General features: G+C 44.1%; 1 protein-coding gene across 2 annotated transcripts in view; it reads left to right on the forward strand.

The window, feature by feature from the left end:
• TFCP2 (transcription factor CP2) overlaps positions 1 to 21,974 on the forward strand; it is a 295,496-nt gene that overhangs the window by 92,174 nt on the left and 181,348 nt on the right. For both annotated transcript variants that reach the window (XM_085600782.1, XM_085600781.1), the window contains exons 3-5: positions 8,882 to 8,958; positions 10,979 to 11,084; positions 20,468 to 20,574. In XM_085600782.1, the coding sequence (XP_085456908.1) occupies positions 8,882 to 8,958; positions 10,979 to 11,084; positions 20,468 to 20,574 (290 nt within the window). The remainder of the gene's footprint in view (positions 1 to 8,881; positions 8,959 to 10,978; positions 11,085 to 20,467; positions 20,575 to 21,974) is intronic.

Consider the following 21,974-nt stretch of genomic DNA (forward strand, 5'->3'; position numbering starts at 1 on the left):
AAAAGGAACTAAGGACTTTAAGGACTTTCAAGACGTCAATTGAAACGCAAAAGTAACGCCCTGGTCAGCCCCACCAGTGTCCTGTACCATCTGGACAGCCTGCAGCCTGGGCGTTTGTATCCACATCACTGTGGAACCTGTTGTCACCTGTAGGAGTGGAGGAGTCCCTCTGGTAACAAGCCTACGGTGCCTCCTTGTTTATCACAGCCCCAGCCTGCCTGCAAGTGTTGTGTCTTGTCTGCACATTCAGGGAATTACCATCAAAGTCTCATGGTGAGCAGCGTCGTTTTAAAAAAAAAAAAGGGAGAGAGACTTCTGATGTCATTTTGGAACAAGCTTTATTTATCTGGTGAGGAAATCGGCTGTTATTCTGTTGGCTGGTGTGACGGAGAGCTACTTGCAGCTCAAGCCATTGGATCAGTTTCAAGACCTGCAGTGTCTGGGTGTCTCCGTGGAGAGATCGGCAAACTGGGATTGTTTGGAGCAGCGGAACTCAAAGCCATCTGATCGGCTTCTGGCTCCTGGTCTGCGTCTCGCTCCTGTTTTTCTGTGGGTTCGTGTGGTGTAAAGCGGAGCGTTTTCGTTTGACTGATATTCGTGGGGCTGCGTGTGTTCTCTAATCGGCTTTGTGGTAGTGGTGCCATTTTGGGGGTAAGATCGTTGGCTTTGTAGCCGTTTGCCATGCTGTGCGCAATTTTTGAATGTGTGGATATTCACCGCGAGCGCCAGCGTGCGCACACTTACCTCCGTCACAGATCCCTGGAGTTCTTCCGACATTCCCGCATCTCCTCAACTGCTCTTGGACGCTCTCCAGTGCATGCGTGCCGTGAGCCGCGCGGCGTCAAAATGCGTTCCGCCATTTTGGACTTGGGAACTCTTTCTCCATGCTAATCTTTACTGCGGTCTGCGTTGTCAATAAAGTTCTGCGGACAACAAGTCATTGCGCAGTTCTTTCTGGAGTATTAAGCAGCGTGGCAGGAAAAGGATGGTGCGGCTTGGTAAGCGGAGGATGTGGCGGTTTTGCAACTTCTGTCGCACATTCAGGTACATTGGTGTGCAAGCGACATTGTAATAACCTACAGTCAACTTGAGTAATGAGAGCGCTAAGTACTCTGGACATTCCCATTCAGTGAATGCTCACTGAAGAAGCTGCGGGACTTCTTTGATGGGGAATCTCGGGTGATAGACCGATCACCGGTGCCTAGTGTTTCTTCTTGCCTTCTCTCATATAGCACTGTTTGTATTGGTTTGTGAGAGGCATAGTGTACTCAATGCTTCAATTCATGTCTTAACACTGTTGTGGGTGGAGGTTAAAGTTTTGGCTGATCGTTATCTTTTGCTCTACCCTGTCATGGGTAGGTCTTTGGTTGTTGCTTAACCTTATTCTATGTACCTTTTGCGGTACCCTACTAAGGAGAAGTTGTGTGTCTTTCTTGTTGTGTACACTTGTGGTGTACAGGGGTGTACCCTTGTTTGGGGAGGTTCTATCATTTGTGGGTAGTCTTTGCCCTGTATCTGTTCACATGCAGTGTATCTGTCCCTTTGGGGTGGTTTTGGTGGTAGTTGTCAGTAATTTCTTGGTCTATATATATAGTGTACCCATTTATTTGGGGAGGTTGTGGGCATAATTTTTGCCTCTAATCTGGGGTTTGGTGTTTCAGGGTTAGTACCTTGTGTACCCTTCTAGGTGTAAACTAGTTAGGGGATGTGGTTCAGGTTGTGTTTGTAGGTAGTCAATGCCTCATGTCTGTTTCCAGGGTGACTGCCCTGTGGCGTACCCTACCTAGGGGATATCGGGTGTCCTGAAGTGTTTGTTTTTTAGTGTTTAACTCGTAGTGTACCCATTCGTTGGGGAGGTTGTGGGGGTAGGCAATGCCTCTATTTTAGTTTGTAGTTTTCTTTGGTGCATGTATCCTATGGTGTACTCTATCTAGGGGAGGTCGTTTTTCATGGGTTAGTACCTTGTTATGTTCTTTGGTGAAGTTTTGGGGAGGGTCTTGTTATTTTGGGTCTTCCTTTCATGTGGACACCGTGCTCTGGTCGAAGTCTACCTGCGTGGAATTCGTGGCCAAGGGTTTCACGCTTGTACAACTTTGAGGGGGTAGTTTTTTCTGTTTAGTGTCAGCATGCCTTCTACCAAGGGACCTTGTGTTGTTTTCAGAGTGTCTTCTCTCTGGAGTCTATTTGTTGTAGTGGTGGCGCTCTTTTTGTTATCTAGAGTGTTTAGATATTATTGTATTTCCTTGTTGGGGATGTTGTCTTCTCCCAAGGTATTGTGCTTACACCCACTGTTGTTTGACAGGGTGTCTACCCTGTGGTGTACCCGAGTATGGGGAGGTTGTGTGGGTGACCGCCCTTCTTTGTCGCAGCGTTTTTCTAAGCTGCTGTGTCTTCCCTAAGGGAGGGGGATGGGGCGTGTAATATTGTGGTTTGCCATTCTAATGTTCACATCTTGTGGTTTGCCATTTTAATGTTTAACATCTTACATTTTTGTTCATGCTGTGAAATTCATGATACCTCATGCAATACTGCTGTAGATATGTGTATCTCATTGTTGCACTTTCCTGCTAAAATGTATTGGGGTATCTTGTGTGTCTTACTTTTACTTCTGTTGTTCCCTAAGGGAAGAGGATGTGTTGTAGATTACTTGTTAGCTTTTCTCTACTGCACTGCTCTGTTGGAGTTGGAATGTTGCATGACATCATGGAATGCCTGGGTGTGTCTCTAGAGGAGTTTGGCAGTTGGTGTACTCGGGCTGAGCTGAATGGAGCTTGCTCCTGGTGGGGCTATCCTTGTACTATCTAACTTCCTCCTGTTATCCTGACCACCTGTGATGGAACCAAGCTACCATTAAAGAAGTATCTTACATGAACTAATGGACTCTGTATCTTCTCTTTACAACACATTTCTCCTGATTTCACTGTCGTATTGTGGGTTAATGTTAGCCTACCCTGCTTGTTATTATCATTCTGCGGCGCTTTGCGCTCAGTTATTGCCAAAAATAGTGGTTGTGAGTTTTCTTGTGCCACGGGCAATGTTAAGTTTTCTCTTTCAGATTCCATATGCAGTCATGGGAATGCATCAGCGCTCCTTATGCGACCTAACCCCCGCTGTGTGTGTGGACTTTGGTGCTGTCTTGAAGCCCCTGGAGGGTGCTGTGGTTGCAGGCGACACTCTGCCTCCGCGTCACGTGTGCCTCCCTGATCTCGGGTGTGCAATGCGTGCAGCTGGAGCCTTGAAGTGGGAGAGCTTTTGCCTTTCTGCCCCGGGTCACACCCAGAGCTGCTCTGGGTCTTTATTCAATGGTTGTTTAATTTGACACCCTGCAGCGTCTGTTTTCGTGAGGCCTGTCGGGGCCCACAGTGTGTGAGGACATGGTCCCGTGCAGCGTTATGCCCATTTATACATAAGGGTGTTGGTATCCCCAGGGCTTGCACCCTCTCATAGTGCGGCTTCGGCCACCCACATAGCCTGGGCCCCCTCCCAGCTGAAATTGTATACATGCTTGCGTGTGTTTATTCAGGGCTGCCCTAGCCACAGTCATTCAGGCCATAGGCCTTTCTCTTGGGTATCGATCTATCACCATGCAATACCCTCAAGCCATGTATGAGGAGGACGACTCGCTGCCCTTCCTCCAGTGGGACGAGGATTTCTACGAGGCCGTAGACTTCTATTTACAAGGCGGTTAACAACATTGTAGGCCCTATAGAACAGCGTCTCTCGGAGCAGATAGTGAGAGAATGCGCAAAGGTTGCCCAGGGTAATGCCCTGGCCTCAGCTAAGCTCCTGCACGACGTTCCTCAGGGAGGTTCCTCCCCACCTAAAAAGAAGCACGAGGAAGGGGTGGACAAGGACACTTTCCAGGACCTAAAACATACATTCTCAGCCCACACCTCTCCTCAGGACGATGTCTCCGGGTCCGTGGATCCACTGCCCAGCTTTTCCCCACCCGTGTACTCCTGGCCCAGATGGTGACACTCCGGTTACGGACGATGAAGCAGGCCCATCTAGGCCTTGACGTCCGGCTTCTGATCATTCCTCTATACCCTATGTGGCCTGCAGACTTGTTGGACCCTAATAAGATTATAAACCCTAAGTCCGCTGAATGGGTACCGGCCGACAAGTTTGCCAGTTAAGTAGCTCAGTGGCTTTGCAAACCTTTAGAAAAAGAGGCCTGCAATCTCCTTAGGGTTGAGTGCCCTCTCCCCACCCTGGAGGGAAAGGTCGCCCTTCCTCCGGAAATCGACTCCAATATGGCAACGTTCCTTGCAAAATTCAGCAAGGATCTCAAGAAGGGGATTGATAGGTCCTGGTGCCCATGCCAGTACAAGTTGCTAGATGCGGTTGGCCCTATGACTAACATCCTAGATAAGGTCGAGGAGGCCAAGGCCTTAGGTTCCCTCATTGCCACAGATGTTCTCTCTAACTAGGCCCAGCGAGCAATCTTGTTCCTTGGGAACGCAACTGTGCGCTTTCCACTGAGTGGCGCTGCTCCCTTTTAATTAAGTTCAACCCACAGTTGGGGGATCTTGCCTCCTCGGAGGTGGGAGCTGTCATTCAGGGGGGTTATTTGGGGACCCCTTTGTTAAAGAATTTTGTAAATTTGTGGTGACATTTATAACGCTTGACCAGGTGCAGTCCAATATCAGGAGAGTATTTACCCCTTATGTTTTGTCTGGGGCAGCCAAGGCAAGGGCCATCCGGCCGGCTGCTTCTCCTGTCCTCCCATTAAAGGACAAGTCTCTGGGTGCGGACAGTATCAAACCAACCCAGGCTTTTCCAACTTCTACCCTACCAGATGACAGCCTTCCGTGCCCGTGGAAGATTCAAGGGAGCAAATGGCAATGCCACAATGGGTAAGTGTTTTTCCACCTGCTCTTATAAGGGTGGGGGGGCGTTTGGCACAGTTCCTCCCAGCATTGGCGGCCATTAATTCGGACACTTGGGTCTTGCAAACAGTGCAGGGGTTCCATATCGAGTTTGGCTGTTCCCCTCATCAAGTCTCCCGCCTAAACCGAATTTGTTTCTTCTCCCGCAACGCGGCCCTCATAGGTAATGAGGTTCAGGCCCCCCTTCACAAAGGGGCGATCTGACGTTCAGAAACTCATCCCAACAGTTTCCCCAGCAACCTCTTTCTGGTCGACAAGTCTGTTTGGGGTTGCAGACCAGTGATCATCCTCCAAGATTTCAATGAGTGGCTGGTATACCGCTATGGCACAATGGAGGGCATTCACCTCCTCTGAGACTCCTTGCTCCTGGCAGATTGGATGGTATGCCTAGATCTGAAAGATGCGTACCTAACAGTTCCAGTGTTTGCCCCTCACTGTCTGTTTCTGCAGTTCTTCTGGTGTTCCCAGACTTTCGAGTTCATGACTCTTTCATTTGGCCTCTCGTCAGCACCATGTTGCTTTACGAAGGTCCTCAAGCAGGATTAGAGTTCTTCAAAGTACAGGGAATCTGGCTCATTGTCTGCTTGGATGACACTCTCCTGTTGGCCCAGTGCCCCACGAAACTAGTGTCATACCTCCAGGCGGCGATCAGTCTCTTGCAGGGACAGGGTTTCTTAATCAATGAGAAGAAATCTCTTCTGGTTCTGTCCCAGAAGGGGACCTTCCTAGGCTTCGTCATTCATTCCACATTGGCGTCTTTGAGTCTTCCCCCTCGGAAGATGGCAAAAATTCGGCATGCACTCCACCAAACGCTGGCTAAGTCTCACACATCCCTCAGGCAGCTTGCTCGTTTGGTGGGTCTCCTTTCTTTGTCGATCCAGGCCCCCACATTTTTGGGCCGTGCACTGTCAAGGCACACCACCCGAGTAAGGGTCTTTGCTTATGTGCAATACGTTCTAATGTTGGGCGAAGCCAGCGCGTAAATTGAATGGTGGCTCATGCATATGGAGGCGTGGAACGGGAGCACGATCTTCGGTTCGGCTCCCGATTTGATCATAGAGTCAGACGACAGCAGGTTAAGCTGGATAGCAAGGTGTGGAGAGTTCTCCACAGGCGGCAGTTGGTCACCACACAAACAGAGTTTATATATAAATTGTTTTGAGCTCCTGGCAGGGTTATTCGCTGTTCGGTGTTTGATCAAGGACAAGGTCCAGTCATTAAGCCTCCTAAAAATGGACAGTGTGTCAGCGCTGTTATATATCAGTCACTTGAGGGCATCAGATCTTGCACACTCGCCGAGATGGCGAAGGAATTCAGGAGCTTCTGTCTAGAGAATCAAGTCTCCATCACGGCAGAGTACTTGCCAGGCTGGGCGAACCAGGTAGCGGACGGGTATTCTCTGCACCTCCAGGATTACAGAATATAGAAACTGGATACTCAGGTCTTTCACAGATTGGCCGGCAAATTGGGTCTGCTCTCACTTGATCTATTCGCATCCTGCCTCGATCATTAGTTGCCACGGTTCTTCAGATGGAGACCGGATCCCAAGCAGAGGCAATGGATGCGTTCCTCCAGAATTGGAGTGTCAACAAGGGCTATGCTTTTCCCCCATTCTCTATGATCACTCTGGCATTTGGGTCAGGTCCGCACCAGCAGGCGGATGTGGTCCTGATAACTCCTATGTGGAAATCTCAAGTGTGGTTTCCAGTTCTTCTGGATCTTTCCTGGGATTCTATAATCTGACCCCCCCCCCCCCCCCCCCCCCCCATTTCCTCACATTCTGATGAGCCCGGATCTCGAGCCCCATCGATTGGTGGAGGAGGGCTCGCTGTTACTGATGACGTGGTGGATTACAGGCAACGCTGGATGCTCCCCTCCAAAGTCGCCGACTGACTACCAAATGTTACTGATTTTCCTGTCAAGTTTTGCAGAGGAGGGTCTGGCTTATCGGTCAATTAATACCTTCTGCTCTGCAATTTCAGCAGAACATGCCATTGGAGACGGGGCTCCGGTGGGTGGGCACCCCTTTGTAAGCAGGCTGCTTCGGGGGAATCGGCGATCATTCCCTTCAAAGCCGCATTACACGATCCTTTGGGACGTGAATTTAGTACTCTATCTTTTCTTGTCTTGGCAACCGACTCGCTTTTTATCTCGGAAAGAGCTATCAGCTAAGTTTGCCATGTTACTTTACCTGTTATCTTGTAGAAGAGTGTCAGATGTTCGAGCTTTGGGTGTGCTTTCCCCCGACAGGGTGGTTTTCAAAGTCAGTAGGTGTAATAAGTCTAATACTCGCACAATTTCCTATGCAGTTTTTGCAAAGTCTCGCAAGCTGTGTGTGGTGCAATGCCTAAAGGCGCATTAACAAATGACTGACTAGGTGTGACCTTCCGGGAGAGAGACCGCTCCTCATTGCTCTAAGAATGCCTTTTAAGAGGTTGTTTTCCCCAACCATAGCCCGTTGGGTCCATTGGGTGATGCAAGAAGCTAGAATAGATACCAAGCAGTTTGAGGCACATTCGACTAGGGGAGCAGTGGCTTCAAAAGCCTATTGTTTGGGTGCACGTCTTGAGGACATCATGCGTGCTGCCGACTGGTCTTCGACTCTACCTTCAAGACATTCTGTTTCAAGCCAGTGGTGGATGTCGCCCAATTGGAACTAGCATAATCCTTTCCTCCTAACCTGACATAGAATGAAAATGTGCCTAGCTGAATTAAAGGTAAGTTTCAATTCTATTAAGGACATGGAGGTGAGGATTATCCCATCCAGCGCTTGACACAACGCAACCCTCCCTGTTCTGGAGTGAGTAATTTGTTTTTGCATCGTAGTTATTGTATTGGTGCTTTGCACCTGAAAGTTGGGAAAGGCCATTGTAATGTTGGTTTTACCTTTATGGAGATGTTGTTTACTGTATGCAGTGAAATTCTCTACATTGATTGTTCTTGATTTCAAAGGTGGTGAAGTGGTCACTAATACTGTACGTCTTTGTAGGGAATGATGGCTCGAAACAAGATGCGTGAGGTGAACGTATAGCGTGAATCTCGCAAAGAAAGGGGGGGAGAAGGAACAGCAACAGGACTATATCGGTGTCTGGTTGCAGAAACTGTGAAAGGACTTATGAACTTTGTTGTTTCCCTGGTGTTCATGGGAAAAGTTGTTTTTTGGATGTTTTAATTGCGGCTGTTTCGTGGTTTTAAATATTAAAGCGAAGAAGGAAAGCATTATCCTCACCTCTGTATCCTTAATAGAACTGAAACTTACCTGTACTTCAGCTAGGCACATTTTCATTGTTAAGCAGTGATTTGTAACTGAAAGTTCTGCAACCCAGCTGGACACCAGACTCCTGATTTTCTTCATTTTGTGGTTAATAATATAAATGTGTACTTTGTTGTTTTTTTTTAGGTCTACAATTTGCCAGGACCTTTTGATTTTGTTAGAAGTATATATGTAATATACTTGTAAGCGGATTTAGCTAGACCGCTTCATCCATTTGGTCTGTTATTGAGGCCTTCACATTTTTTCTTCCGACCCCTACAGAATACAGCATGAGGCAGCCCACTTCAGACATAGGCTAACTTCATTGCAAGTGATGGCATTCTTCCCTTTCACAAGTAACACATCCACACACAAAGTAGTTCCTATGAGTACAAAGAACTGCTTCGACAATGTGTGTTTTTTTTGCAGGCCAAAAACGTTTTTTTAATTTATCCATTGTAATTCTTTTTTTTTTAAAGATTGACGAGGGCCTGGCAGATTCCCCAACAGTCAATTTTTGTAAAAACCATGACAAAGCAATGATTGAAAAGCCAAAAGGCTGCCAGCTAACACCAGGATTATTGGCGTTGCCAGTGCTTGTTTCTCTTTGTTCCTTTTCTTATGCCCTCACAGCATTTGTTTAGTCCTATAAGTTGATCTGCATTTTTGCAAAACGCCACTTGTAACGATGACTGTCTTGTCTGAATTATTAATATAACATGTGATGTGCATTCCACAGGGCAATCCTATGAAATCCGGATGCTAGACAATAGGAAAATAGGAGAACTGCCCGAAATAACTGGAAAATTAGTCAAGGTACGGTACAAAATCTATTGATTAAAATATACTCTGCTAGTTAATTGAAATTTGGAGAGCGAGAAAATAAAATCCTTTATTTACGAGTGAAAGCTCGAGCCCTGCAATTCTCAAACTGCGTAAGCCTCCACCAGAGTCCTGAACTAGAGTCAGTTGTGAGTCCTTGAATGTTCTTTCCCTGCTAGCAGATGGTAACTGGTCCAAAAGATTTTGGCATCCATTTTCTTGTCATTCGTCGTGAATTGATTGGGGCTGGGGAATGAATGAAGGCACAAGCAATCCCAAACACAATCTTTAAGAGTGGGTCTGTACAGTGTTCCCGTTTTCAAAACTAGCAGGTTATGGTCATGAGCATTCTTTCCATAGCTGTGTAGTAAAATTGTGCCTTGCTTCTCTGTCTAGCAAATGTAGTTCTTGGTCTGAAAGCTGTAGTGTGCTTTAAGTCTGCACAGCCTAGTCTGAGAACTCCTGGCTTGACTTTACACAAGATAGACCTGGTATTTCTAAAGCGCACTACTGCCGAGGTGTCTTGGCGTTGAGATAAAGTGCAGGCTAGTGCAGCATGACCGGTTAGCATTGATAGAAAAGCCATGTTTTTTTTATTTGGTTCCTGAAAAGTGGCCTGCTTGGTTGAAGTCGGAGTGGTGTAGGAAGTGAATTCCACAATTTAGCTGCTAAGTGTGAAAAACGCTCCCCCCCCCCCCCCCCCCATACTCTATTTATCTTGGGGCATAACACCAATCCAGTATTTGAAGATCTGAGACAGGGTGATGGTTCGTAGCAAGGGAAGAGGGCTTGTAAGTCATAACCCCTCCTCCGTGGATGGCTTTGTGGACTATACACAAGGCCTTAAAATCCACCCGTCGTTTAACTGGAAGTCAGTGTAATTGTTTTACGCTGGCAGATGTGGAATGCTGCTTAGGAAGATTAAGCAATATTCTTAAGACCGCATTTTGTAGAGGATTGGAGAGCTGGGCTACACCAGCTCCCAAATATAGAGCATTACAGTAGTCCAACCTCGACAGTACTAAGGCTCCGACCACCGTTTTCCACAGTGAAAAAGGGATAAAGGGTAGAATCTTGCGGAGGACCTTTAAGGTGAAAAAACAGGCTGAAGACACCTGGTTTATCTGTGGGGCAAGAGTGAGGTCTTTGTCTATCAAAACACCCAGGTTTCTGGCTTTGGGTGCCGGCACCGGGCAGATTCCAGCTTCAGGGGGCCACCATAGTTGGCTCCAAGTGGATGGTTTTGTACCAAACTCTATGACCTCGGTTTTTCACGTATTTAGTTTTAAAAACATTACGGAAGAGGATCTTGAATTCTTCTTGTTTTGCTCTAGGATTTTTGGGTGATCACAAAACCAAGTATTGCAGAATTGCTGAGACCTACCATGCCCCAGTTACTATGCAGAGTAGATGAGTGTACCCTTAAGCAAGACCCTTGACTGCTTGTTCAGATCAGGCAATCGTGGCCACTGCTCTACTTCTGAGCCATATTCACACAACCACATTACACTTATCCAGAACCATTAAGAAGGGTAATAGCAGAAAAAAAACGTAATAAACAAAATTGAGTAATCAATAGTGTGGAAAACTAAAAAGCATATTGTATTTAAGATGGACACGCTGCTTCTACCCTGCCTCATCCTTTAGACTCCATTCTAGATTACATTTTTAGGTTCACAATAAGGTGTGCTCTCAAATTTGCGGGGAGTGTTTAATTGACCTTAGAGTAGTAGAGTTAAATGAGCAAGTGATTTTCACTGTTCTATAACATTTTGACATTTGCATTGTTATCAGTACTGTAACATAATTTCAAAGTGTGGTGGGTGCATGTAGGCCTATTTCAGTACTCTGCAGGGCTTTTAAAACTTGATAACCGTATTACAATCTGATCCCAGTTCTATTTCAGTGGCAAATATTTAGCTAAAAGAGAGGTGGCTGGGAGGGGGAAGAGAAATTGAAGCATTTCTTGGTTTTGTAGTTCTAATTGTATTGCTGTTCTCTTACTTTTCACTAGAGTATATTCAGGGTTGTGTTTCATGACAGACGCTTGCAGTACACGGAACATCAGCAGCTTGAAGGTTGGAGATGGAACCGACCTGGAGACAGAATACTTGATATAGGTACGTCTTTTCTACAGCTAGCATTGTGAGTAGTCCTCAGTGACAGGTTTACTCAAATACCCGCTACGATTAGGTTTATCTTTTCATAACTCTTAAGACCACTAACCTTGTTTTAATGTCTCTGAGCACTTGTGCTCTTTTGACTAGTCATTGAATGTAGATAGCATGGAGGTTTATTAGTTGGCAGTGCAATTATTGGCTGCCAGCAGAAGATGTTACTGCATTTGCTATTTATGAGAATTGTTCAAAGAGACCCAGAAACATTGTGTTGACTTCTTAAGCACCAGTGGGAACAAAGCCTCCTGTTTGAGAGAAATGAGCACGTGTTTTGAATGTTGTGGGGTTCATTTATTATCGAGCTTTTTTAAATTTAGCAGTTAACTCCAGTTTAAATTGTGTTCTAAATACGTAGATGTGGGATGGAAAACGTTCCGGCTGTAAAAGTGGGCGTACAGTAGAGCTCTAAACTACTTGAATGCTAAAGAGTGGCATAAGGGGGTTTAACAATTAAGAATGCTTGGGACAGATACAGAGGATTGTCCATAGAGCAGGATAAAAGGTTGAACTGTACAGAAAGAGTCTAGTTCTGTATAGTATGGTTCTCACAGCTAAGCCAAAGGTTGTGCATCCACTTTGTGGTAATTGGGAGCAGTACAACAGACGTCATTAGGAACAAACAATGCCTGTATCTGTGCTGCTTTGCGCAGAATCAGAAAAATTGTAAAGATGGTTTTCCTCTTTAAACAAATATATTCATTTCTACTGTGCAGAAGGTATTTTAAAACTGCATGACAAATGGCTCTCAAATTAAACTGCTTTAACCACTGTCATAGAGATACTCGATAAAATAAAAAGGTTTAGCAATACTAGCAAATTTCAATCCATAGTATGTAGGATGGCAAGATTGTTTTTCCTCAGTCTTCGTTGCTTTGTAGACTTGTTTTTCTTTTGTCCCGGCACCCCAGTAAAATTGGTCACCTCCATTTCCCAGTGCAAGGTTAAAAGTCATGCTGTCACTGGATATATCTTCTTTTTTGAAAAATTTGATACAATTATTTGAGTAGCTTAATTCTTCTACCTGTTCATTACAACAAAGAAATAATTCTCCCATTTTCGGTACTGTAACCTCTTCTCCAAAAATCTCTCATAATAGCTAGAATAATGATTAACTATGTCAGGTTCCCCCAAGCCACAACATGGATATTTTAAATTCTTTGAATTTTAAGTGCTTCTTACTAGCATGTAAGATGTTCAAGACTGGGAAGTGGTAGAGATGTATTTAATCTAATCGGTCCACGATAACAACTGTGTAGTTATGGCTTAGTTTTGCTTTTCATTGGAAAGGTGTTTATTCTTACCTTTCTAATAACGTTGGCACTGTTTGACCAATGTCCACGAAATTTGTCAGATAATTAGCGCAATTTACCAAGTTCTGGCATGTCTTGTTTCATGCAGATGTGTGCGTGGTATAGTGAAGAGTTAAAAGAAAGTCGGGTTAAAAAAAGTTCCACTTGACATTTTAGCTCCTATAGGAAGTGCCCTTTGGAATTTATCTATTCTGCTACAACAAAAACCGCTGAACTGAATTAAAGCAGATGCGGCATGAAACTAGAACTTTACTCTTGAGTAGTGACTTTTTGAGTTTGGGCGTAAATCTGTTCAGTTGTTTTTGGGATTTTTGTCACAGACTGATTAAATGAATTTGATATCTTAACCTTTCTCAAACAATCCGAAGGTCAGGGATCGTGGTTCGAAATTTGGAAAATAAACGAGATTTTTCTGAGGGGTACTTCTAACCGTAGATTTCTCACCTTGTGAATATTCTACCAGGCATCAGACTGGATCTGGAAAGTAAAAAGTAGTGCTCCGGCAAACGGGTAGTGATGTCATGCAGCTCTGCACTGACTTCATTCTGCTCCGGAAGTGGAAAGCGTGGCCCCATATAAGCTCCACCAGGGCGTGGTTACATTTGTTTCTTTATTTCTGTGCATTCAGATGTAGATCCAAAGCTCAACTTCTCTCGTCTGACAAGTTCTTTTCCAACATTTTTCTTTTTACCTTTGTGAAAGGGAAATATGTCACCTCCCCAAAAAAATAAGGCTTAAACGTTTCAGGGAGTGTTGCAAACACGTCTGTGAAGGATTCCTCCCAAGGTATGCTTGTGGTGCCTGGACTCGAAACAAAACTCTGAGGCTTTCGAAGATGGCGCTCAGATGAGGCAAAACTCCACGTCGCCAAAATAGAAAGACTCCAACGTGTGGGATAGTTGTAAAGATTATATTTTTGTGCATTATTAATGTAAATTATGCAATTTTACATATGATCTTGCAACTAAATTAATTCAGTCTATATATGTAATCGAAACAAATTTCATATGAAGTATAGAAGTGAAGTAATTTCTGTAAAACATACGGAGACAGGCGCTGACACCGTGGGATGATAAACCAAAGAAGTATTTATTTCCGAAGGATGCCCTGACGCGTTTCGACGGATACAACCGTCTTCTTCACTACATCAGGTCCCTCTATAGTGTCTACTTAAATACAAGAGGTAAGGCCCCCATGGTTGTCACAGCAACACAGTTCATGGACATAGAAAGTGTTTTTGCAGTTAAATCTGTGTTTAAATGGCGACATTAACGCAACATTAATTGAAAATTATAAAAAGAGAACACTGTGCTTTCAAAGATAAGCGGCATTGTCACAAACTGTTGAAACATTGTATCATAATCACACCGAAACCTGCAAAGACTCAAATGTTGCACACGTGTGTGTGTGCATCTATACAAATAAAGTTATCGCATACAATTATGAAAGTAATTACATTGTTGCAGGTTAACAACTGAATAGTTCGTTCAAAAATGTAGAATGCCTTGTTCTTAACATAGTCGTAGTTGTGCCCAAGTGGGCCGACGCACAAAGTGTTCCAGATAATTTAAGCAAGAAATCAATCGTTATGGGTGCCTTAAGAGATAAAGATTATAACAAAAATTATAACAAAAAGAAAGATCCTGTGTGACGGAACGGAGTGCAGGAGCGATATACATACACAGCAGGTGGACATTCATAGTGATTATATTACAGATGTACATTCAACGCTTCGTCAGCGTTCATACCGTTTGGGATCTTACTATCCAGAAGTATGATATATCTGGATTCTAATCGTCGGAGACGTAATTGTCTGTTCCCTCCCCTTATATTTTTAGAAATGCTGTCAATGACAAAATAGGATAAGTCATCTATTTTGCCATCATGCTGTGAGTTAATGTGCCTCGCTACCGGATATGACTGGTCATCATTTGTGATGGCCCTTAGATGTTGCAATATCCTGACATGTACGGGATGTATAGTGCTTCCTACATATGTTTTGTTGCAGGTGCAGCGAAGGACATATACAGCAAAATCAGTTTTGCAAGAAAAACTCCCTGTAATTTCAAAAGGAGTTTTTCTGAAAGGAAGAGAGACAGATCTGGTGTTGACTCCGTGCTTACAGGCTTTACATTTGGAACATTTCTGAAAGCCTCTCTGTGGTTTAAGCCACGTACCTCCCTTGATGAATATGGGTGCATTAGTGACCAATTCCTGTTGCATACTTTTGGCTCTTCTAAAGGTCAATTGAGGAAACTTTTGGCACGTGGGGCCTATTGTAGGGTCACCGCGTACTAGAGGCCAGTGTCTGTAAAGGATCTTTCTTACATTCATGTGGTAGGTGTTATAACCAGTGATAAGTCGAGGGGTATTCTCAGCTACCTTATGTGTAGATTTTTCACTGCCCCTGAAAATCAGGTCTTCCCTTTCAAATTTGTCACACTTGTGTTTTGCTGAGCTGAGTGTTGTGGTGTTGTAACCTCTGTTTTTTAGGCGTTGAAACAGACTGTCTGTGGAATTCCTAAGACTGCCTGGGGTACTGCAGTTACGTTTCATCCTCAGGCATTCAGCATAAGGGATGCTGTTAATAAGATTGCGTGGGTGAAAACTGCTGGCATGAAGAATGGCATTGCCAGAGGTGGGTTTCCTGAATGTTCGTGATTGAATGTGTTGATTTTCTATATACAGTTCCAAGTCTAAAAAACAGATGGACTCCTTGCTGGTGGCACTGGTGAATTTCAGATTTAATGAATTCTCATTAATTTCAGACACAAAATCAATGGCACTCTGTTCGGTGCCTTTCCATAAAATAAAAATGTCATCTATATATCTTTTGTATAGAATGACATTATTCTGGAAAATAGTGTGATGGTTTTTCATGAGTACCTGCTCCTCCCACCAGCCCATATGCAAATTAGCGTAGCTGGGGGCGAAGCAGGTACCCATGGCAGTTCCCTGGACTTGTTTGTATAGAAGCCTGTCGAAAATGAATATATTGTTATCCAGACACCACTCAGCCATATGTAAAAGCATGAGTGTATGGTGATGTAACCCAATCGGTCTGGTGCCTAAATAGTGGTTTAGTGCATTCAGGCCATCTCTGTGTCTGATACTCGTGTACAAACTTTGTACATCGAGAGTCATAAGTACATAATCATCCAGCCAGGCTAAGTTGTAAATTTTTGCTAGGAAATCGCCCGTATCCTGAATATAGGCTGGAAGATCTCTAACAAAGGGTTGCAGAAAATGGTCTATAAATCTGCTGGTGTTTTCAAAAAGGCTGCCAATTGCAGATATAATCGGCCTGCCTGGGGGGGTCTGAGGGTCCTTGTGGATCTTAGGAAGGAGGTATAATTGGGGTGTAACTGGATAATCATTCTTTAAAAAATCAAATTCCACTTTTGAAATAAGACCGCTACATCTCCAATCATATAGACACTTATGGTATTTCTCTTTTACACTGATTATACCTGTAGTACTAATACGAGTATAACATTCCTTGTCATGTAATTGAGATAGTGCCTCCTTGTTATACATTTCTATGGGCCAGAGAACCACGTTTCCCCCTTTATCGGAACAACGTACAACAATGTCAGTTCTGTCTTTAATTTTTTTCATAACTTTAGAGTATTCCATCCTAGAGTTGTGTTTCTTTTTGATGAAATCACGGCTGCTCATTAAAGCCAAGTCTTTTAGATCTTTGATTACCCTCTCGGCAAAGATATCAATACCATCCTTAGGCATTAGTGGCGTAAATACAGACTTGGGTTTGAAGGGTGTCGGAGCAGATTCGTAAATGTTTAAATCAGAGCTGATTGCCGCCTGTGTAGTAGAAATGGGGCAAGTGTCTCGTTCTGATGCCAATTCTGTAATATCCCTGAGAAGGGTCATGTCGGCTACATTCAGTCCTTCAGAACGTGAAGTAGTGGATGTCTCATCTGGCGCTTCAGTGGTCATGTTAGAGCTGAAGAAATATTTTCGTAATTTTAGTGACCGTGTGAAGTTGTATAGATCAATCCTTGTTTGTGTGTAATCAAAGTTAGTATCAATGCAAAATGATAAGCCAAGGGAAAGGATATTTTCTTCTTCTTTCGTTAATGTCATATTGGTAAGATTGATAACTGTACTCCGGTTATCGCTGTTCATGTCTATCTGCGTCTGTTCCTCCTGAATGATGGTTTGTTTGTTCTTTGCGGAGCGCTTGCCCCATCTCCTGTCTTTCCTTCGTCTCCTTTTTGGCTTAGTGGTCTCGTTATTTGATCTTGGCGCATAGGTCTGGGTCGTAGACTCATTATGCGCTCCATACGTAAAAAACCAAATTCTTCTACAGGTGTTGGAGCATTACCAGTGTTGGAGATGTTGCTCATTGCTTCAGTGTCCGACTCTAGTTCTGAGCTTAACTCAGATTCACTGGGAACCACTGGTCTTGTTGTACTGGTGCTGGCTGATGACATTTGCTGACGACGGATATTATCAAACTTTCTCGAGAAAGTGTAAATCCTTCCCTGCAGATAATCGTTTCTGTCGCGTTGAAACTTCACAGCTTTGCGTTCTTTAATGACCTGTTCATGTTTCATTACTCTTGTTCTAATTTCTTCAAGATTTTTGTTAACTTCCTCCTGGTCCAGTTTCTTCAATTCATTTAAAATTTCTTCAATTCTGACCATTATTTTCTCTCTATCTGTGGTGGCATATTTGATTAAGATTTGTAACATGTTCCTTGAGGATTGCGCGTTATTCTCCGCCCATTCTTGTAGCATTGCCGGATCTGGATTCTCATAAGTGGGTGCTACTAGGATCCTCAGCCCCCTGGGGATACGGCCCACATCGAGGTAACGTTTCAGAGATGTACATTCCCACCACTTAGAAACCTCATGTTTCCGTAGTTTTTCAAGTTCAGTTGTGAGTCGTTTTAAATCGCTGCCTGTCTGAGCTATCGGTACGCCGCTTGCGTTAGACTGTGTTGTAGTGCTGGATGTGTCACTAAAAATGTCCACCGCTGCAGCCTCTCGCTCCCTAATCCAATCCTCGGCCATCCTCGGAAATAGTGAGTCTCTTTGGTTCCCACAGCCCGTGTTAAACAACTACGGGACTACCTCTCCCATCAGCCACCTTACTGGACACGAAAAGACGCTATTAGGCACAACAAACAAGAGAGCTTACCTGGAACTCAGACCGCCCTCCGGCGGCCCCGAGAGGCAGGACACTCACTGTTGGCTGGCTTGTAACGCGCTCCGGTCCCGGGATGTCGGCTGCGGGGGGCTCTTCGTTTTCCTTGAGAAAAGATGCACCAAACGGATTCCGGCAGCGAGGAGCACCAGAACGAGGCGGGTCAGCGTGGAGATTCCGGAAAGTCTCTCAATATTTGAACCAGTCCTGTACTTAAGACATACGGAGACAGGCGCTGACACCGTGGGATGATAAACCAAAGAAGTATTTATTTCCGAAGGATGCCCTGACGCGTTTCGACGGATACAACCGTCTTCTTCACTACATCAGGTCCCTCTATAGTGTCTACTTAAATACAAGAGGTAAGGCCCCCATGGTTGTCACAGCAACACAGTTCATGGACATAGAAAGTGTTTTTGCAGTTAAATCTGTGTTTAAATGGCGACATTAACGCAACATTAATTGAAAATTATAAAAAGAGAACACTGTGCTTTCAAAGATAAGCGGCATTGTCACAAACTGTTGAAACATTGTATCATAATCACACCGAAACCTGCAAAGACTCAAATGTTGCACGTGTGTGTGTGCATCTATACAAATAAAGTTATCGCATACAATTATGAAAGTAATTACATTGTTGCAGGTTAACAACTGAATAGTTCGTTCAAAAATGTAGAATGCCTTGTTCTTAACATAGTCGTAGTTGTGCCCAAGTGGGCCGACGCACAAAGTGTTCCAGATAATTTAAGCAAGAAATCAATCGTTATGGGTGCCTTAAGAGATAAAGATTATAACAAAAATTATAACAAAAAGAAAGATCCTGTGTGACGGAACGGAGTGCAGGAGCGATATACATACACAGCAGGTGGACATTCATAGTGATTATATTACAGATGTACATTCAACGCTTCGTCAGCGTTCATACCGTTTGGGATCTTACTATCCAGAAGTATGATATATCTGGATTCTAATCGTCGGAGACGTAATTGTCTGTTCCCTCCCCTTATATTTTTAGAAATGCTGTCAATGACAAAATAGGATAAGTCATCTATTTTGCCATCATGCTGTGAGTTAATGTGCCTCGCTACCGGATATGACTGGTCATCATTTGTGATGGCCCTTAGATGTTGCAATATCCTGACATGTACGGGATGTATAGTGCTTCCTACATATGTTTTGTTGCAGGTGCAGCGAAGGACATATACAGCAAAATCAGTTTTGCAAGAAAAACTCCCTGTAATTTCAAAAGGAGTTTTTCTGAAAGGAAGAGAGACAGATCTGGTGTTGACTCCGTGCTTACAGGCTTTACATTTGGAACATTTCTGAAAGCCTCTCTGTGGTTTAAGCCACATATATATATTTTCAATTTGAACAAGATGGATGCCATCTCTGTCGCTCCAGTTTCAGACTCTCCCTCCTACCTCTGCCACCCCTACCACATGCACATCTTTTCCCCACAGGTTCCACAGAGCACAGTCAAGCTGAAGCGTATTTTTCATTTCCACTGTTATGGTAGCATTGCTTTCGATAAACATTTCCCTGTTTCCTATGACTTGTAACGTTTGACAAGATACCTTCCTCAGTAATCACTAGCCTATTATTCATTTGCTGAAAGTGCTGATTGTTCAATGTGTCACATTTGTTTGAGCATCTCTGGATGACATTAGCATAGCAGCGTGACACTCTGTTTGTCTTGAAGTCCTGATGTGCAGATTATACATCTGGTCCCAATGCAATCCGAATTTCTGGGTCTGTATGCGACATCCGAGCAGATTGAGTCTTTTAGGGGAGGCCATGCTGCGCAGTATTTGGCACCCATCCACTTTGCTGTCTTGTGCCTTATGGCACCAAGGATCCGCAGAGGCCTTTATTTCGGATCCCCCTGGCAGTTTGGCCATCTTTGGCTTGTGAAGCTGCTTCAGTGTCCATCAGAAGAACAAGTTACTTACCTTCAGTAATGCTCTTACTGGGGAATACTGTGTCTAACCACAGATTCCTCACTGACCCTCCAATCTTCCCATTCCGTGGCATGGACTCTTTTCCATATGAAAAAGATCCCAAACTAGAGATCTGAATACTGGTGAAGCCAATTTGCCAACAGGCCTACATCGTGGGGTGTGGACAAGTCTTAGAAGGCAACTGATGTTAGTGCTACCTTATATGCAACCCCACTTATCACTTGCTGTACAACACCACCTCATGGCATGCAGGAGTGCTACTTTTGAGTTTCCAGATCCAATCTAACATCTGGGCAAATAGTCGCAAGGCAGGAATTTGTGGTTAAATAACGTATCCATCAGAAAGAGCATTACCAAAGGTAAGTTACTTGTTCAAAAAGGATATATTTTTTTACAGTTTGCTCAATGCAGAATCAACATACTCTGAGCATCTGCAAATTTGCATGATCTGATAGGCTGAAAAGTGTTAATGCATATGCAGTTACAGGAGGCCAGGTATTAAAGTCTGTATTTTTGAAAAAGTTGGGAGGACATGAGGATGTAACATCTCATCATCATAGTAAGTATATGGTGAAAAAGAGTTTTCCAAAGAGGCAAATACTGGCACCAAAGACTTTAAAAAAATCCATTTTGTCATAGGTTTTGCAGACCGAAATTGCAACTATATATGGTCTAAGAATGGGCTGTTGAGCAATGTAGAGACTAGACTTGGCCAAAGGCCAGATCCCATGCTGAGAACGCACTGTTATGTGCCGAAAACGTACCACTCCGATTTGGTGGCCAACAAGCTTACAATGGACACAGAAACATTGGACCTAAAAAGATGACCCCAAAAACATCTCTCACTTATGCTGTCGTTTTGCTAAAAATATGTTTTGCTGTATTTCAGATATTCCAATGTCTGTGGGAATCATCGATCCCAGGTCAAATCCAACACAACTTAACACAGTGGAATTCCTTTGGGACCCAGCAAAGCGGACGTCTGTGTTTATCCAGGTATGGAGATGTGACTGTCACATGAGGCCTGGAGGCATTGTACCTGCTGGGAGGTGTAAAAGTATTAGTGAATCCCCCTTTTATCCCTGTAATTACTGGAGAGGGTGTGCCTGCTGAGTGATCTGAAAGCCTTGTTGACCCCACTGGTCTGTCAAGAGGTGTACTTCTGTATGAATATAAGTAAGCGGACCTATACCAGCCCAAACATGACTAAAAAGTAGCGCTGTGCTGTGTGGTGCTATTAGAATAAAAAAGCTTCAATAAAAGAAAGATATGCAATAAAGGAGTGCAGTTTACAAGACTGGATTTTCATGAGGGTTGGTAGTTGGTTGATAGTGAGCAGGATGACATTGAGTGGGAGTGGTTGGCTCCCAGAACAGCAGTTACTCCAACAATATTAGTAGTACTTTGCCAGTCCACTCAGGCCATCCATATGCCACAGCTGCTATGCCGCACCTTTCCATTCAGGGATTCATCTAGGGAACAACATAAACAGTAGCAGCATCAAATGCAGTCCCCATAATCCTGTGCAGGCTCTGCCGCTTCTAAACCTTGCTGACTCTTGCGTCCTCACAACACTATCTCTCAGTGGTTGGGAGTGTGTCCCATTTTGTCATTTAGCTTGTTGCCCAAACCTACGCCCTTGCCGTCCTCTTCGCTTCCCTAGACCATCCAACTTCCTTCAGTGTGTGATGTCTGGCACACCCCCCTGTCCTTGAGGTGGAAGTATTTGCTTTGCTGAATAAAGGAGCCATCGATAAGAAAGGAGCTCTGCATTATAGAGTCCTAGCCTTTCTTGAATCTAGTTTCATATTAACAGCTTTACAAAGAAAACCCTTCCTGATTACATTAGTTTGAATGTCCGTACTTTTCCCCAGATAGGTACATTATTTCTCTTGTACAGAATTTGTACTTAAAGCTCAAGAAATCTTTAACTGTCAAATTGACTACTTCCGTTGTACCTGAATTTGGCTCTAGGTAATGCCCACTGCAGTATTTCTTTACTTCTAATGTATATTCTCTGGTGCTTTGCTGAGCCCCTCCTGTCTAGCAGTTGGAGTAGTTTGCAAATGTGTTCACAAGCAAAAAGAATTTATGGACCTCGCGTCTGCCTTTGACGAGGTTAACCACAGGAAGTTGTGGGGTTTGCTTCTTGCGATGGGGGTAGACCCAGACAGTGTGTTTCTATTATCTGATTTGCATGCCTACACCTTTGTCTTGGTGCGGTAATTCCAGGGTATATATTGCACTCAACCATTTAGAACTTGCAGGGGAGTCCGCCCAGGGTGTATTCTTGCTTCTTTCTTGTTCACCCTATATATTAGTGGTCTGGAAACAAGCCCTTTACTTAGTTCAGGCGGATTGTCCGTAGGAGGGATCTAGACCACTCCCAGTTCTGT

Source organism: Triturus cristatus, chromosome 4_2, assembly GCF_964204655.1.
Source record: "Triturus cristatus chromosome 4_2, aTriCri1.1, whole genome shotgun sequence".
Classification (NCBI taxonomy): Eukaryota; Metazoa; Chordata; class Amphibia; order Caudata; family Salamandridae; genus Triturus; species Triturus cristatus.